General features: G+C 42.9%; 1 protein-coding gene across 1 annotated transcript in view; it reads left to right on the top strand.

Moving 5' to 3' along the window:
* The window catches only part of rab40b (RAB40B, member RAS oncogene family), a 48,910-nt gene extending 39,440 nt beyond the window's left edge, over positions 1 to 9,470 (top strand). The window contains exons 4-6 of the mRNA XM_014213128.2: positions 4,830 to 4,907; positions 5,493 to 5,715; positions 5,873 to 9,470. Of these exons, the coding sequence (XP_014068603.1) occupies positions 4,830 to 4,907; positions 5,493 to 5,715; positions 5,873 to 6,180 (609 nt within the window). The 3' untranslated portion in view covers positions 6,181 to 9,470. The remainder of the gene's footprint in view (positions 1 to 4,829; positions 4,908 to 5,492; positions 5,716 to 5,872) is intronic.
* Positions 9,471 to 19,180: the final 9,710 nt, after the last annotated feature.

The raw sequence follows: 19,180 nt of genomic DNA, 5'->3' as shown, positions 1-19,180 counted from the left end.
ACTTTGATTTGATTAGATTTTTTCCCGATACGGTGCGACTGAACCCTGCTTGCTTTACCGAATCCCAAACCACGGCTGATCAGCTACTGAGAATTCTCACCTACTAGGCAATGAATAAAAATGACTTGGTGAATAAAGTTATTATTTTTATGATTGTTACTCATCGGCCCATTACTGAGCGCAGACTGGGTGCGACCATGGTGACAATGACACCCCCACCATAGCGAGGCAGCAGGCTGTGCTTCTTGAACACTGTGTCCAGTTCAACTGTGCGTGTGTGTGCGCCGTGTGTATGCATGTGTGCAGTCAGGTCAGGATAAAACATCTCCTCATTGGTTTTTAGGAGCATATACCTGTCACGGTTGTTGTAAGAAACGGACCCAGGTGCAGCGTGTGTTGAGTTCCACATATTTAATTAAAGTGAAACTTCTTCAACAAAACAAATAACAAGCTACAAAACGTGACTACGTGGTGTAACAAGCACACAACCAAACAATATCCCACAAACACAAGTGGGAGAAATGGATACCTAAATATGATCCCCAATTAGAGGCAACGATTACCAGCTGCCTCTAATTGGGAACCATACAAAACACCAACATAGAAATATTGAACTAGAACACCCCCTAGTCACGCCCTGACCTACTACACCATAGAGAACCAAGGGCTCTCTATGGTCAGGGCGTGACAGTACCCCGCCCCCCCAAAGGTGCGGACTCCGGCCGCAAAACCTGAAACCAAATGGGGAGGGTAGGGGGGGTGACTAGTGTCGGTGGCGGCTCCGGTACGGGTCGCCGCCCAGGCCCCGGATCCGGCCATGGCGTCGGGCTGAACGCCGTGCCTGGACTGGGCATCGGCGCAGAGGAAGGCTCTGGCCTTGGAGCGGTACTGAGTGCTGTGCCTGGACTGGGCACCGGCGCAGAGGAAGGCTCCTGCCATGGAGCGGGACTGGACACCGTGCCTGGAGTGGGCACCGGCGCAGAGGAAGGCTCCTGCCATGGAGCGGGACTGGACACCGTGCCTGGAGTGGGCACCGGCGCAGATGAAGACTCCGGCCTTGGAGCTGGACTGGAAGCCGTGCCTGGACTGGACACCGGCGCAGAGGAAGGCTCCGGCCATGGAGCGGGACTGGACGCCGTGCCTGGACTGGGCACTGGCGCAGAAGAAGACCATGGCACCGGCGCAGGCAGCTCCGGGCTGTGGACCGTCACTGGAAGCTCCGGATTGTTGACCGTCACTGGAAGCTCCGGGCTGTTGACCGTCACTGGAAGCCCCGGGTCGTTGACCGTCACTGGAAGCTCCAGGCCGTTGACCGTCACTGGAAGCTCCGGGCCGTTGACCATCACTGGAAGCTCCGGGCCGTTGACCGTCACTGGAAGCTCCGGGCCATTGACCGTCACTGGAAGCCTAGTGCGTGGAGCCGGTACAGGTGGCACCGGACTGTTGACATGCACTTCAGGGCGAGTGCAAGGAGCTGGCACAGGACGTACCGGACTGGGGAGGTGCACTGGAGGCCTGGTGTGTGGAGCCGGCACAGGTGGCACCGGACTGGTGACACGCACTTCAGGGCGAGAGCGGGGAGCTGGCACAGGACGTACTGGACTGGGGAGGCGCACTGGAGGCCTGCTGCGTGGAGCCGGCACAGGTGGCACCGGACTGGTGACACGCACTTCAGGGTGAGAGCGGGGAGCTGGCACAGGACGTACTGGACTGGGGAGGCGCACTGGAGGCCTGCTGCGTGGAGCCGGCACAGGTGGAGCCGGCACAGGTGGCACCGGACTGGTGACACGCCCTTCAGGGCGAGAGCGGGGAGCTGGCACAGGACGTACTGGACTGGGGAGGCGCACTGTAGGTCTGGTGCTTGGAGCCGGCACAGGTGGCACCGGACTGTTGACACGCACTTCAGGGAGGGTGTGGGGAACTGGCACAGGACTCACCAGACTGCTGACAGGATCTTCAGGTCGAATGTTATGCAGAACTAAGGGCTCTCTATGGTCAGGGCGTGACAATACCCACTTGGTTATTTGAAAGATGAGCTGAGGTCCACACTCCAGTCCAGTTGGTTGTGGTAATGCACCTTAAAGTTGGTTGCCAACCACCATATAAAGTCCAAAGAATAAGAAAAAGCCTGAAAGAGGAGAGATTACTAGATACAAACTCGGTTGACCGTTTTATCTGTGGATTAATTGTCAGAGTAGATGACCTTGTGCATTTCAGGTAAAATAACAACCCAATGTTTATATCCCAGGACAAATTAGCTAGCAACAACAAGCTAACTAGCTTAATTGGCATAAATGTTTAATGCTTTTTGACCTGTCCCCAAATTAATATAATTGGTTCAGAGATTGTTTTGATATTTCAACTTGGGTGTGCTGATCGTTTCTGGTGTGGGTGGACAAAATCAACTTGCGGGCAATGGCGTACGCGGACGCATGCACGGTCTGGTCAACATGTAACAGTTCTATGGAATGCAAACTGATGGAGAGTTAGCTTGAATCCTCAGTGTTAGCAACTGGCGCCACCAGTGACAGTAAAACTTAATAGTAGTTGGCAGTTGGACAGACTACTAATTGCATTTATACAGGAATGTGCTATTCCCATGAGACTTTCTATAGTTTACACTGTACCCAATTAACTGAACAGTCTGCTTCATTGTCTCTGGTCTCAATTCATTTTGAGTAGCCTACTTACTGAAAACAATATCACATATTTTACTGTGCATCTCCACTTAGAATGTGTGTGTGTTTGTGTTTAAAGGCCCACTTTTTTTCAACTGAAAGATGATGCCCAGAGCTTACCCATGATGTTGCACAATTCAAGTCAATAAGTCATACTTTTAGGCAAAGTATGATATATTTGTGGGAAATCCAAAATGGGGACTTTTTTTTCTGTGGCAATGCCGTGCGTTTCCCATATGATATGACATGCTAATACTTTTCAGTCTACGTTCTTTTTCAGGGCTGAGTTTTATTTAATTGTTACCACCCTCCAGCATGGCTTTGTTAATAATCAGAAACACCTGCAAAGTAATTTATGTCTGTAATAAACCCTTTTGTGGGGAAAAACTCAATCTGATTTTCTGGGCCAGGCTCCCCAGTGGGTGGGCCTTGCTCCCAATTGGGTGGGCTATGCCACCCGTGGCTGCGCCCCTGCCCAGTATTGTGAGATCCATAGATTAGAGCCTAATGTATTTATCTCAATTGACTGATTTCCTCCTATGAACTGTAATTACCCTTGCCGATGGTTGAAAATATGAAGAGTGTGTTGTGTTGTGTTGTGTTGGATTTTCCCCCAAACATTGTATTCAGGACATAAAGTTAATTTCTTAGCAATTCTTTTGCAGTTTTACTTTAGTGCCTTATTGCAAACAGGATGCGTGTTTTGGAATATGTTCATTCTGTACAGGCTTCCTTATTTTCACTGTCATTTAGGTTAGTATTGTAGAGTAACTACAATGTTATTGATCCATCCTCAGCTTCTTCCTATCACAGCCATTAAACTCAGTGACTGTTTTAAAGTCACCATTGGCTTCGGGGTGAAATCCCTGAGCAGTTTCCTTCCTCTACGGCAACTGAGTTAGGAAGGAGACCTGTATCTTTGTAGTGACTGGGTGTATTGATACACCATCCAAAGTGTAATTAATAACTTCACAATGCTCAATGGGATAGTCAATGTCTGTTTTTTTTTGGGGGGGGGGTACGCATCTACCAATAGGTGCCCTTCTTTACAAGGCATTGGGAAAAGTCCCTGGTCTTTCTGGTTGAATCTGTGTTTGAAATTCACTACTCGACCGAGGGGCCTTACAGATAATTGAATGTGTGGGGTACAGAGATGATGTAGACATTCAAAAATCATGTTAAACACTATTATTGCAACTTATTATTTGACTTGTTGAGCACATTTATAGTTGTGAACTTATTTAGGTTTGGCATAACAAAGGGGTTGAATACTTATTGGCTCAGCTTTTCATTCTTAATTAATTTTCCGGCATTTCTTAAAATATAATTCCACTTTTACATTATGGGGTATTGTGTATAGGCGAGTGACACACAATCTCAATGTAATTAATTATAATTTCAGGCTGTAACAAAATGTGGAAAAAGTTAAGGGGTGTGAATACTTTCTGAAGGCACTGTATCATGGTCCAAACACACCAACACTGTTGTGAAAAGGGCACGACAACATCTCTTCCCCTCAGGAGCCTGAAATTGGCATGTGCCCTCAGATCCTCAAAAGGTTCTACAGCTGCATCATTGAGAGTATCTTGACTGGCTGCATCACCGCTTGGTATGGCAACTGCTTGACATCTGACCGCAAGGCACTACAGAGGGTATTGCGCTCCAGCCACCCAATTCACTGACTATTCTCTCTGCTACCGCACGGCAAGTGGTACCGAGGTATCAAGTCTGGAACCAACAGGACCCTGAACAGCTTCTACCCCCAAGCCATACGACTGATAAATAGTTAGTCTGGGTAGCTATTAGGTTAACTATTTAACTATCTGCATTGACCCTTTTTGCACTAACTTTGACTCATCACATACACTGCTGCTACTGTTTACTATCTGTCACTTTATTCCTAGTTATATTTTCCTCAATTACCTCATACCACTGCACATCCACTCAGTTACCCCTTGTCTATAGCCAAGTTATCATTACTCATTGTGTATCGTTATTTTTATTATTACGTGTTTTACTTTTCTATTATTTCTCAATTTTCTTTATCTCTGCATTTTTGGGGAGGGCCGATAAGTAAGTATTTCACTGTTAGTCTACACCTGTTGTTTTATGAAGCATGTGATGAATAACATTTTTGATTTGATCTCTCAGGGTGTGATCTTGGTCTATGACATCACCAACCGATGGTCGTTTGATGGTATTGACAGATGGATTAAGGAGATAGATGAGGTAAGAGACATCGATCAATCGCTCTCTCTCAGAACCCAGAGGAATAGGAGTGATTCAGTGATGTAGACTGCAATTTACCATGTGGCGTCATCCCAAATTGCACCCTATTCCCCAAAGGGCTCTGGTCAAAAGTAGTGCACTATAAAGGGAATAGGGTGCCATTTGGGATGACGCCACATGGTAAATTGCAGTCTACATCACTGAATCACTCCTATTCCTCTATGATGTAAGACACGTTGCTCAATTTCTGCTTGTGATAATGACTAAACTTTCTCCAACCCACATCTCTGGCCTTGGCTCCAAAAGAACTCACACACTCATTAACTAGCCACACACAGAGTTAGACTTTCAAGATAGCCCATGTTATGTGAATAATATTATTCACCTTCAATTAAAAATAAAATATGCTCAACGATTGATTCTTGACATCCTTTTTGCCACCTTGGGACCTTCTATTACCACTCCATTATTTGACTTATTACAGGGAAGAACACTATGTAACACATACGCATACACACACACCCTTATTATGTACTAACAGAATCTGTACCTCACTACTTCCTGTTCCCCTTCCTGTCTACCCAGCATGCACCGGGAGTGCCTAAGATCCTGGTGGGGAACCGGTTACACCTGGCCTACAAACGCCAGGTGACCACAGAGCAGGCCCAGGTGTACGCCGAGAGGTTAGGGGTCACCTTCTTTGAGGTCAGCCCGCTGTGCAACTTTAATATCACAGAGTCCTTCACAGAGCTGGCCAGGATAGTCTTGATGAGGCATGGCATGGAGAGACTCTGGAGGCCTAACAAAGGTGAGGCAGCGTAAACTGAGCCTAGAGCAGCTTCTTCTTACTCTCTCTCTCTCACTGTTTTACACAATGGTGCCCTCTCGTGGTGTAATATTTCTATTTGTGAAATATTAAATATTCTGTCTCTCTCTCACTCCCCCCCACCTTCTCTCTCTCTTAGTTTTGAGTCTTCAGGACCTGTGCTGTCGTTCCATCGTGTCCTGCACCCCTGTCCACCTTGTTGACAAGCTTCCTCTCCCCCTGGCTCTCAAGTCCCACCTCAAGTCTTTCTCCATGGCCAACGGCCTCAATGCCCGCATGATGCACGGACGGTCCTACTCCGTCACCGCCACTGCTGCCAACACCACCCACATTGCCACCAAGAGGACCGGATGCCAGCTGCTGAAAAAGAAAAAACTCTTCCGTCCTCCGCCGCTCAGCCCGGCGGCCGAACAGAGCTGCACTGGCAACAGCTGCAAGATCTCCTAGCAACCAGTTGAAACAGGAAGAGGAAGTCCTTGGGGAAGGATGTTGTCATCACATGAACAGGAAGTTGGTGTTGATCACTAGTGCAGCCAAAGATGGTGGATAAATTAAGATCTCCCACTGAGGCTGTTTACCATTGAAAAAAATTGTCACAGTTCCGGTCTGCTTAAGGGGTGGCTCTCCCATAGGCACCAATGTATTAGCAGCTGGTTCATTGACTGTAAATGAGCGAGTGAGATGTCTTCCTTCCTCTTCCGTCTCTGGTGCAGCCATAGACTTAAATAGACATTGCATCATTATTTCTGTCCCATTATAATTTGGTAGGTGCTTACAAGTGTGTATTAATACACATGTGAATTGGAAATATGCTTTTTTTGCATATCCCAATGCACCCCAAGACACCCTCAGAGAGTAGGGTCATGGCCAGGGTCTGCCATTATCAACAAGAACCCTGGAGCAATTAGGGTTAAGTGCTTTGCTCAAGGGCACATTGACAGATTTTTCACCTTGTCAGCTTATGGATTAGAACTAGCAACCTTTCAGTTACTGGCCCAATGCACTAACCACTAAGCCACCTGCCCATTATGGAATCTGTGAGAGCACGGGCAGTGCCATTTAGGCCATCTCCATTATAAAGTGGTCCATTTTCTTCTTCTACTACTTCTATGAGTTGGCAAACAACTGAAAGCGTGCATACTGCCACTCGAAGTGTGTAGTTTGAACAGGTATAAAGCCAAGGTTAGTGATTTACTGCCACCTGCAGTTATGGAATGTTTGCTCACGAGTATAATTCCTTGGCTGATACCTCCTGGATGAAATGTGATCCTTCCTTAACCCATAGGAAGTCCCACCCAGTTGAATACTTCCAAATGCTGAAAGTCCTCAATGGCGCTGCCCATGCTAAAACAGGCTTTTGGGCACTAGAGTCTTCTATCTATTTCTATGGGTGCAGCTCGTCTAGGGTCACCAAGAGCCAGCTACATGAGCTTCAAGGGAGCGTTCAACAAGAGGTGACCCCTCACAGCCCCCCCCCAAACCAGGAAGTTTTCACAGGGACTGGATGTTCTAGGCCTCCAGTCGCACAACAGTCTCTCACAGGCACTTACAGGAGCTCCATGGTGGGACAAAGATGGGGAAAGAACATGTCATGCTCAGAGATTTTGGATTAGCGCAATGGGTCACTGCCCTTGGACCCAGAAGGAAGTTTTGATGCCAGATCATATGTGAGCCATATGACTATATTGTGCACAGACTATATTTCAATTACTTTTTAAATTAATTTGGTCATTTGTATTTCACCAGCCTGAACTACAATATAATGTATTTTGTAACAAGATACTTTCGAAACCTGTAATTTGTATTTTCAAAATACAAAATACATTTCTATATCATTTTTTTTATAGTGGTTCACAATTTCGTGGCCTCCTTTCACCCTGCATTGGTATCAGAAGTCTGATGGCAGTATGGTCTGATAAGAGTGTCTCCTAAATAACGAAATGTAAATGTTAAAACTAGTATTATTGGGTGTTATTCTAAGGAGCTCCGTCCCCGAAACGAGGCCAATAATAACAATAATAATAATACTCAGTGTGCTTTGCAATTGTTTATTTTTACATTTACATTTTGGTCATTTAGCATTCAGTGCATTCAACTAAGGTAGATAAACAACCACATATCACATCAATGGTAAAAGTTTATTTTTTGTTACAGTTACTGCGAATGTTGTTGTAGTGAAGGCGTATACGTGCAAATGTATTTTGTATTTTAGTTTGATACATTGGTCTTTAGAGTATCTTGTATTTAGAACAAGAAACATTTTGATGTATATTTTTCCCATCTCTGATTGTGCATAATATGTTTCCAGAAAAACGATGAACATATGTACTGTGTAAAAATATAGTACTAAATAGTACTATTGTGTACAATATTTGTGGATGATCTGTGGTCCTTTTTGCACAGTTTTCTCACCCACTGCAATCAATGAAACAAAGCATTCAAATTAGTTTTAATCCTGTGGTCTAATTTCACAATGAAAGAAACATTACTGGACTGGTCTTATAAATGGTATACTACACACCTCTGCCTTTAAAAAAAATACTGGACAAAGCCTTTTTAAGATCTAGCTACTTGTTTTACACATACTTTTTACAGCAAAATACTATTTCTGCCGAAGTCATCTGGAACTTCAAGTCTGCAATTCTTTGGAGAAACCATTTGTGTAATGAATTTGTATGATATGTACAGTTATGGCAATGTTGTTTGATGCAATGTATTTTTTTCTGTTATTTGGGTTTGTATTCATTTCCAAGTGTACAGTGATAGAGATTATACTATTTCAGATAGTGACACCAACACCAAAGACTTAGTAGACTGAGGACGTTACTGAACGAACAAGTGGTTTTGTACAGTAAATATCACCACACGGATTTACAATAAACTTCACAAACAGGAACTGTCTTCTCTGCTCAGATAATAATAATTAAAATACAAATAATTGATAGCATTTATATTACACTTTTCCACATGCTCAACGCTCTGTAAGGAGGGAAACTCAGCTCATCTCACTTGATCATGTTTTTACCCACATGTCCCTCATGAAAACCTGTAAACAATTGGTGCATTCCATGTCACCCACTAGCTTTACTAGATAGCGCTTTACAAAGAAGGAGGTATGAGTATTTTTACATACTGTATCTAATGAAGACCTTTATGGTCTCATGGCTGTTTGCAAATGAGGTGTGACAGGCTCAGCCATAGAACAAGAACTGTAAATACATTGCTTTTAAAATCGATCAGAAATGCTGAGAAATTGACCCATGGAAAGCTTTCCTGATTATTTTGGTGTTGTCTGTACTCTGGTCTCTTTGGTTATGTGTTGTTCTTCAATGAGAGTGTCAACGAGAGGATCAGCATTCGGTAAGTCCTCATCATAGCAAAGACTCCATAGATCCAGAGTTTCAGAAGACCTTTATTACCGACATACAGCTCTACCTGGACAGAGACCAGCTCAGTAGTGTTAGTGAATGGAACCGATTGGCCCATTTCAACAACCCCTTTAGTTTCATGGGTTACAACTACATAGGTCATCTCTCTCGCTCTCTCTCTTTGATTGAGTGTGTGTACGCATAATAAATGTTATGACAACTTGCTTCGGAAAAATATACGATTTCTAAGTAGCCAATGTCACTAGGCGAGTGGATGGCAGCAATTAGACTTGTTCTTTACGCGCCTCAAACTTGGCAATAGTGGTTACCTTGAATAAATGCATGTTTATCCGTAATGTTGACTAGCAATCTTTTGTATCTTGTTTGACGTTTCTTTCGTTTTCTTGAATTTGTTTGCAATAGTTTGATTGCGGTAAGAACCATGAGCTCTCCCACCCTCCACACCCACACCATATGTTCAAACACCTGCGTGTTTATAGATCACATGATGTGTGTTTACCACCATGTGTCTGCCCCTAGTGGTCTGGAGTGTAATGCCCAAATATTACCATAATATAACATCAACCCAAATTGGCTCCAACACTATATGTGTTTCTGTGAATATATCCAGTACTGTGTGTTATACTGTGTTTATAATGTATACCTCTCTGTATTTATGTGTCGTTTTAAAGGCAGCAGTGGATTTGATCCCTACGCCAGCGAGTCACCAGCTCCTGCCTGACCCTGTACCCATGGCAGCAGGAGGTGGACAGGGTGTATAGTATTCACATCCCTTGACGTTTTCCATATTTTGTTGTGTTACAGCCTGAATTTAACATTTATTACATTTAGATTTTGTGTCACTGGCCTACACACAACACTCCATAATTATGTTTTTAGAAAATTTTACAAATGAATTAAAAATGAAAAGATGAAATGTCTTGAGTTAATAAGTATTCAACCCCTTTGTTATGGCAAGCCTAAATAAGTTCAGGAGTAAATAAATAAGTAACTGCCATACAGCAGTTCTACAACATACTACCAAAATAAAGGAAATACTTGAGTAAATGAGGGATACAAAGAATATTTAAAGTAGATGCTTCTGCACAGGTGTGTTTCCTGAGTTAATTAAGCAATTAACATACCATCATGCTTAGGGTCATGTATAAAAATGCTGGGCATGTCATTATTTTGTCTACTATGGCAATGCCCCAATAGAATGACAATGCTCCCATCCACAAGAGATGCGAGTGGTCACTGAATGGTTTGATGAGCATGAAAACGATGTAAACCATATGCCATGGCCGTCTCAGTCACCAGATCTCAACCCAATTGAACACTTATGGAAGATTCTGGAGCGGCGCCTGAGACAGTGTTTTCAACCACCATCAACAAAACAACAAATTATGGAATTTCTCGTGGAAGAATGGTGTCACATCCCTATAATAGAGTTCCAGACTCTTGTAGAATCTATGCCAAGCTGCATTAAGACACTTTATGTTGGTGTTTCCTTTATTTTGGCAGTTATCTGTATCATATATAGTGGTGGACAAAGTACTCAATTGTCATACTTGAGTAAAAGTTAAGATAACTTAATAGAAAATGACTCAATTAAAAGTAAAAGTCACCCAGTAAAATACTACTTGAGTAAAAGTCCAAAAGTATCTGGTTTTAAATGTACAGTGGTGGAAAAAGTACAAAATTGTCATACTTGAGTAAAAGTACAAAGTAAAAGTAAATGCTATACATCAAATTCCTTTTATTAAGCAAACTAGACGGCACATTATTTTGGGGGGGACAGACAGGGGCACACTCCTACACTCAGGCATCATTTAAAAATGCCGTTATTGTGAGTCTGACAGATCCAGTAGAGATGCCAAAGCGTTATATTGACAGGTTTATGAATAATTCTGTCTTGCCTGAGCATTAGAAATGTAACAAGTACTTTTTGGTGTCATGGAAAATGTACGGGAGTAAAAAGTACATATTTTATTTAGGAATGTAGTAGAGTAAAAGTAAATGTTGTCAAAAATATAAATAGTAAAGTACAGATACCCCCCAAAAATACTTAAGTGGTACTTACAAGTATTTCTTACTTAAGTATTTTACATCACTGATCATACTATTCTCTGTATATGAGAATATATTATTACCTGAGAATACATTATCATATTTTGTTGTTCTCTCGAGCTAAGATTGGATCCTATAATACTAAAGGATATTCCTGTCTTTTCACTCAACCAGGTGCACCACCTTAGACTACAAGAAGTACCCAAACTTCTACAACTACAACAAACACCACTCACCAATGGTATTCTTCACCAATCACGATTATATACAGGAGATGAAAATATGGATGAATTTCCATGACAACAAATTAATCAAACTGTACCTGGGGACCCTTATTGGAAAAATGACATGAATTTCACATCTGAAGACGTGATCTCATGTGATCACGTGATTTAATGTGAAGTTAATGTGATAACATTTGACAACATGTGAAGCAACATGTGACATTTGATGACAACATATGAAACGTGACATGTGAGCACATGTGATAACATGATCTCATGTGAAATTAATGTGAAATGTCATTTAGAATATTTTACTTTGAAAAGCACAATTGACATTAAATGGTGGTTCCCTACAGGTTTTATTTAGTTCCCGGTTTGTTCCATCAATTTCCCCCAGTACGTTTTAGGACATTCTTAGAACATTGTGTCAAGGTCCCCTGGAGGTTTTTTTCTTGAGGTGAAAATACAATAAATGTACAACTAGTTATCGTATTTTTACAGCTAAATTCAGGTGGTAATGTTGAAGGAGAGTATGTTGATTACTTGGGACAGAACTTCACTTGGGGTTTGAACTCATAACATTTTGGTTGCTAGCTACCTTACGTTCCTGTTGCTGCACCAGGTCTGTGGACATAATGGAGATTGACAAGAATACATTTCTGCAGTTTGCCTAAAGTTGCAGTACAAATAAAGTAAATACATTTAAGGTGTTATTTCTATAAAATACAAGTATGCTGCTGTAACAGTGTAGGTTCCGTCCCTCTCTTCGCCCCAACCCGGGCTTGAACCAGTGACCCTTGCACACATCAACAACTGACGCCCACCGAAGCATCGTTACCCATCGCGCCACAGAACGGCCCTTGCAACGCAAGGGGAAACCCTACTTCAAGTCTCATAGTGAGTGACGTCATTGATTGAAATGCTATTAGCGCGCACCACTGCTAACTAACTAGCCCTTTCACATCGGTAACACTGCTGTATTCTTATTTCAATTACTGTAAAATCTTGTACTCTGACCACAGTTGGGACTTCTGGATTTTGGCAATGAGGCCCTTTATTTACTTGCCCAGAGTCAGATGAACTTGTGGATACAATATTTCTATCTCTGTGTCCAGTATGAAGGAAGTTTGAGGTAGTTTCTTGAGCCAATGCTAACTAGCATTAGTACAATGAATTGAAGTCTATGGGTATCTGCTAGCATGCTAGCAGATTCCAATAGACTTCCAGTCATTGCACTTACACTAGTTAGCAATTGCGCTAATGCTAGTTAGCAACTTCCTTCAAATTGCACACAGAGACATAACAATGGTTTCCACGAGTTCATCTGACTCTGGGGAAGCAGATAAAGAGCCTCATTGCCAAATTACCAAAGTATCCCTTTAAATTATATTTGAACTCATAATCTCTTGGTTGCTAGCAAACTGAAATGTCCTGCTACAGTGCAGCTACACCACCATAGTGAGTGTGAAATAAATATGGCCACAGACTTATTGGAAATAATGCATTTCTGCACTTTGCTAAAAGCTGCCTAGAATCAAGTAAATAATTGTCAAATTATCACCACTAACATAACATCAACATAAAACTAGCAGTACTCATGGACACCGAGTATTCCAACCAAGAGGTAGTTAGTTGAAATCCCCAAAGAATGAATGATCCCCAAAGAATGAATGTATACATTCATCTGACCACAACACTTTCACCAGTTGTCCTCTGAATCATTCAGATGTTCATTGGCAGACTTCAGACAGGCCTGTATATGTATTCTTGAGCAGGGGGAGCTTGCGGGCGCTGCAGGATTTCAGTCCTTCACGGTGTAGTGTGTTACCAATTGTTTTCTTGGTGACTATGGTCCCAGCTGCCTTGAGATCATTGACAAGATCCTCCCGTGTAGTTCTGGGCTGATTCCTCACCGTTCTCATGATCATTGCAACTCCACGAGGTGAGATCTTGCATGGAGCCCCAGGCCGAGGGATATTGACAGTTCTTTTGTGTTTCTTCAATTTGCGAATAATCGCACCAACTGTTGTCACCTTCTCACCAAGCTGCTTGGCGATGGTCTTGTAGCCCATTCCAGCCTTGTGTAGGTCTACAATCTTGTCCTTGACATCCTTGGAGAGCTCTTTGGTCTTGGCCATGGTGGAGAGTATGGAATCTGATTGATTGATTGCTTCTGTGGACAGGTGTCTCTTTTACAGGTAACAAGCTGCAGTTAGGAGCACTCCTTTTAAGAGTGTGCTCCTAATCTCAGCTCATTACCTGTATAAAAGACACCTGGGAGCCAGAAATCTTTCTGATTGAGAGGGGGTCAAATACTTATTTCCCTCATTAAAATCCAAATCATTTTATAACATTTTTGACATGCGTTTTTCTGGATTTTTTTGTTGTTATTCTGTCTCTCCCTGTTCAAATAAACCTACTATTAAAATTATAGACTGATCATTTCTTTGTAAGTGGGCAAACGTACAAAATCAGCAGGGGATCAAATACTTTTTTCCCCCACTGTATGAACTCACATGATACAGTTCGGTACCTTATAGGTATAATGGGACATTTTTCTACCCAATATTTTGAATATAAGGTACGGTCATCACTGTGCTTTGATAGGTGGGGGCAAGGTAATAGTGGGTTGTTATGGGAATATAGGGGGTGTGGTCAAATATGTGTATTTGTGCCAGTCATCAGTGGAAGTGTTGTAGCAATTTAAGTGTTTAATGGTTATGCCGATGTAAGTAGAGCATCTCCTTTGACACTGTCTGTTCTGCAAACTTTGTAAGTGAATGTGTCAGTAATGAGCTGCACTGTGAAGCAGTTGTGGATTTTCCACTAACTTAATGGTAACTTTTTGCTGTGAATTTGTCATTGCTTAACTGAAAACGACTTGTAAGTTATTGTAAAAGTCACAATAGCTTACTGGTAAAATGTTGTCAGTAACCTACAGGGAACTTGATGCCACTATCAATCTTGCTAGTAACCCACTATACCTTCACTGACTCTTCTGTTGACAACATGCACATCACTTGTTGATTGGCAGCATACCGTAGCAGTGGCAGCCTATCAGAAGATTGCAGTAGTGGCATATTCGAGGTGTGGCTTTCATCTACCTATTTTTGGTCTCCCATGAGAGGGAATGTCATCCTAGTTTAATGCCATCTGTTCAAAGACATCAAGATTGTACACTGTCATCAAGATTGTACACTGCCAGTTCTACAGCCTTGTTAAAGGCTGACATAAGTCCATGTGCTACTAAATAGCCATATGGTATGAAATCTATAGCTAGTCTTCATGTAATTGTAGCACTCACTTTCCTATCATGTGAGTGTGATGGATTAACTGCAGTAAATGACTGTGAATTTTACAATAACCGACTTGTAACTAATTGACAGCAAGGTATTGAAAATTACACATTAACTTTCTGTGAACCAGCTGCCAATAAGCTACTGGAAATTGCACAGTAACTCCTTAACAGTACAGCTCTTGATTGTCACAAGTTCTTACAAAGATTACAAAACTGATCATGTTGAAAGAGATGCTCAACCTTAATCAACATAACGATGAAACCACTTAAACTGGTACAACATTTCCACTGACGGTTGGCATAAATACAACATATTTTACACTGTGCCCCCAAATATGCTAATGAGCCCCCGACCAGCACATCGACACCCTTACATTTCTAAGTGCAGTAATGATTGTACCTAATGCTGCGTCTGTAACCTAGTGGTAAGTGGGAATTTATGGCTCTCCATTTGGTAATTACTAGTGAGAAACATTATCATTCCTGAGCTCTGACATCTCCCACATGCTGACCTCTGACATCACCTACTAAGGAAATTACTTAGATAACAGCATTTTCGGCAGTTAAATGTAACAACAAAACATTATTTATAAAAAGCCATCTATTAATGTGTTTTTGAACTGTATAAATTGTTTACAAGCATGATAGCTGTACTTTTACTTTATGGTTGACTCAGCTTATTGGCCATTAGCCAAGTGGTGTCTCCAAACGATTTCAAAGCATGCAAATGCATCCAGCTGGTACAGACCAGTACCATGTGAGTTCCTATGTGTACCTCTAAAGGTACCTTATGTGTACCTTTGACCTTTTTGTACACCAGGGAACAACACTGTACTGTAACCATACTCTTATTTGTGAGAGTGTGTGGATGTGTGGAGCAGGAAGAGGAGCATGCACAAGTCTCTGCCGACCTGGTCTGGAGGAGGAAAGAGCAACACGTTTACCTTATTTTGCTATCTGCCAACTACACGGTTTTAACTTTTTAATTACCATTTTATATATATTTTTTTTCCCTCGCTCAACTTTTTTCATTCAACTTTTTCACCCCGGATGCTTTATCTGGACGTGGTTCGTTAGGACCTCCGCCAGCTGAAGCTAAGTAACGTTAGTAACATTAACATTATGCCTTCTAATTGCAGTCGCTGTACTCATAATATAAAGAAGATATCCTTTATTGCGAGGATTGCTTCCGAGGTAAAGATATTTTCAGGTTGGATATTCAACGGATATTTGCCTGTATTTTTCCTTACGTCCACCAACAGCAGTTAGGGACCGTCAACATAGTGACAAATCTATTTTTTCAAATTTCAATAGCTCTTTAACCATTACTCCTAAAACGTTAAAAACTGGTTGTAGCTAACCCGATGGCATAGACACACATTGCACACCCTTTTTTTTGGTCAATTTACATCTCGCACTAATTTAAATTATGTATTTACATTTTTGAATTTCAATAGCTCTTTTGTCATATGACCAACTGACTTCAAACAAGGTTCAGAATGTCCACTGACCACCCTTCTATATTGCACACCCTTTAGCTTGTCCATTTTCATCTCACACGTTTTTACATGAATTTTTCAAACTTTCAAATTTCAATAGCTCCTTGCTCAGAAATTCATACAGTATGAAGGATTACATTTACATTTACGTCATTTAGCAGACGCTCTTATCCAGAGCGACTTACAAATTGGATGAACATAGAAGTACATTAGATGTGCACATAACCAAGTCTAAGGACATGTAATATCATTATGTAGTTAACTGGAATTGTAGTTGAATGTTTCTGATGACGAACACTTGAATATTTATGGCCCTTAATCTGTCACTTTAAAGTAAATAGTGAAGATGTGTCATCACGTAAACCCAGTATTGTCAGCAATAACACGCTTTTTGGACTACATAACACCTTATGTATGATACGTAATCTCCCAAACAGGGCATATATATGTGACAATGACCCATTAAATTGCATGTAGCCAGAATAGATTAGACAACAACAAAAAACAAAGGCAAATGTAATTACATTTGTTTTAAATCTCGATAAACAATCCTTCTAACTATTTGTGGTTTTACTTTCTCTCCTTATACTGACAATCGAATGGTACTTTCAAGCAACCACAAAAAGCTGCAATCACAGGACTTACATCCTAAATCATTACTCAGCCCAAGTCATTCTAAATGGAGTTTAGTGCGCAAGCAAAGTCTGCCAAAGGTACTAATACAATCTGTTAGTGGAATTTGAAAGGATTAACTATTGATACATTTTTTTGGGGCTTAGTGGCAAGCATGTGAAATGATTTATTTCAGGTGAACTTCGGTAACTACAATGCTGTCATGAGTTTCTTGAACGTGAACCAGAACCACTGGAAGTTCATTGTGAGTAAAATCCTTTTTCCAAAATTGATTTAGGTACATTTTTGTGAAGGGGTATGAGGGTTGTGACAATTTAATTGTTGTGGGTAATTTAATAGTAAAATCATTTAAGGGATCAATACATGTCTATATTGCTTCCCCAGTATCTGCATGAACCATCAGGCCAAGTGTTTTTGGTTGACCCTGTTGGACAGAAAGAGGAGGAATTGGAACACGCTGCATTCAAATTCTGGTCTTAGTGTAAGGGTCCTGTGTGTAGCTGGTGTAGAGAGTCAGGCGCAGGACAGCAGATATGAGTAATCAACGTACTTTACTCAAAAAGACAAATTTACAAAGTAACATCACGAGCCCACAAAGGCGGATCGAAATACAATAAACAATCACTCACAAACACAACATGGGGAACATAGGGTTAAATAATAAACAAGTAATTGGTTGAGTGAAGCCAGGTGTGTAAGACAAAGACAGAACAAATGAAAAGTGGATCGGCGGTGGCTAAAAAGCCAGTGACGTCGACCGCCAAACGCCGCCCGAACATGACTTCGGCGGAAGTCGTGACAGTACCGCCCCCTTGACGCGCGGCTCCAGCAGCGCGCTGACACCGACTTCGGGGATGACCCGGAGGACGAGGCACAGGGCGATCTGGATGGAGACGGTAGAAATCCTGCAGCAACGAAGGGTCCAGGACGTCCTCCATCGGCACCCAGCATCTCTCCACCATGTCTCCTCCGAGCGCTTAAACCATTTGTCCACCGCAGGAGCATCGATCTGGCTCTGATGCCAGGGTGCCAGAACCGGCTGATACCCCAGTATGCACTGGAAAGGAGAGAGGTTAGTGGAGGGGTGGCGGAGTGAGTTTTGGGCCATCTCTGCCCAGGGGATGAACGCCGCCCACTCCCCCGGCCGGTCCTGGCAATATGACCGCAGGACCTACTCACATCCTGGTATACTCTCTCCACCAGGCCGTTACTCTCGGGGTGAAAACCTGAGGTGAGGCTGACCGAGACCCCCAGACATTCCATGAACGCTCTCCAGACCCTGGACGTGAACTGGGGACCCCGATCAGAAACTATGTCCTCAGGCACCCCGTAGTGCCGGAAGACGTGTGTAAACAGGGCCTCCGCAGTCTGTAGGGCCGTAGGGAGACCGGGCAAAGGGGGGAGACGGCAGGACTTAGAAAACCGATCCACAACGACCAGGATCGTGGTGTTGCTCTGTGAGGGAGGAAGATCCGTCAGGAAGTCGACCGACAGGTGTGACCACGGCCGTTGTGGAACGGGTAGGGGTTGTAATTTCCCTCTGGGCAGGTGCCTGGGAGCCTTGCACTGGGTGCACACCGAGCAGGAGGAAACATAAACCCTCACGTTCTTGGCCAAGGTGGCCAGTACTTCCCACTAAGGCAACGCACCGTCCGACCGATGCCAGGATGACCAGAGGAGGGTGACGTATGGGCCCAATAGATCAATTGTCGCGGACAGCAGACGGAACGTACAGGTGCCCAGCAGGACACTGGGGGGGAATGGGCTCTGTGCATAACACCCACTCGATGCCCGTGTCCAGTTCCCACACCACCGGTGCCACCAGGCAAGAGCCCCCTCAAGCCAATGTCTCCGCTCCTTCAGAGCCTTGACAACAGCCAACAGCTCCCGATCCCCCACATCATAGTTTCGCTCTGCCGGGCTGAGCTTCTTCGAAAAGAAAGCACAGGGGCGGAGCTTTGGTGGCATGCCCGAGCGCTGAGAGAGCACGGTGTCACGTCCTGACCATAGTAAGATGTTATAGTAGGTCAGGGTGTGACAGGGGGTGTTTTGTGTTTTTCTATTTCTATGTTCTTAGGTTCTAGTTTTTATATTTCTATGTTGGTTTGTTTGGGATGATCTCCAATTAGAGGCAGCTGGTCCTCGTTGTCTCTAATTGGAGATCATATTTAAGTAGGGTTTTTTCTTCCTGGGTTGTGTGGGTGATTATTTTGGAGTAGTGTTTGTTTTTCCTCTGCATCACGGTTTGTTGTTTTGTCAATTCAGTTTATTTATGTATTGCAAAGTTTCACAGATTAAATAAAATGTGGAACTACACACACGCTGCACTTTGGTCCTCTCCTTTTGACAGCCGTG

The sequence above is a fragment of the Salmo salar genome, chromosome ssa01 (genome assembly GCF_905237065.1).
Source record: "Salmo salar chromosome ssa01, Ssal_v3.1, whole genome shotgun sequence".
NCBI lineage: Eukaryota > Metazoa > Chordata > Actinopteri > Salmoniformes > Salmonidae > Salmo > Salmo salar.
Note: the sequence above shows the minus strand (reverse complement) of the source record. Positions and strands in the feature narration are given on the sequence as shown.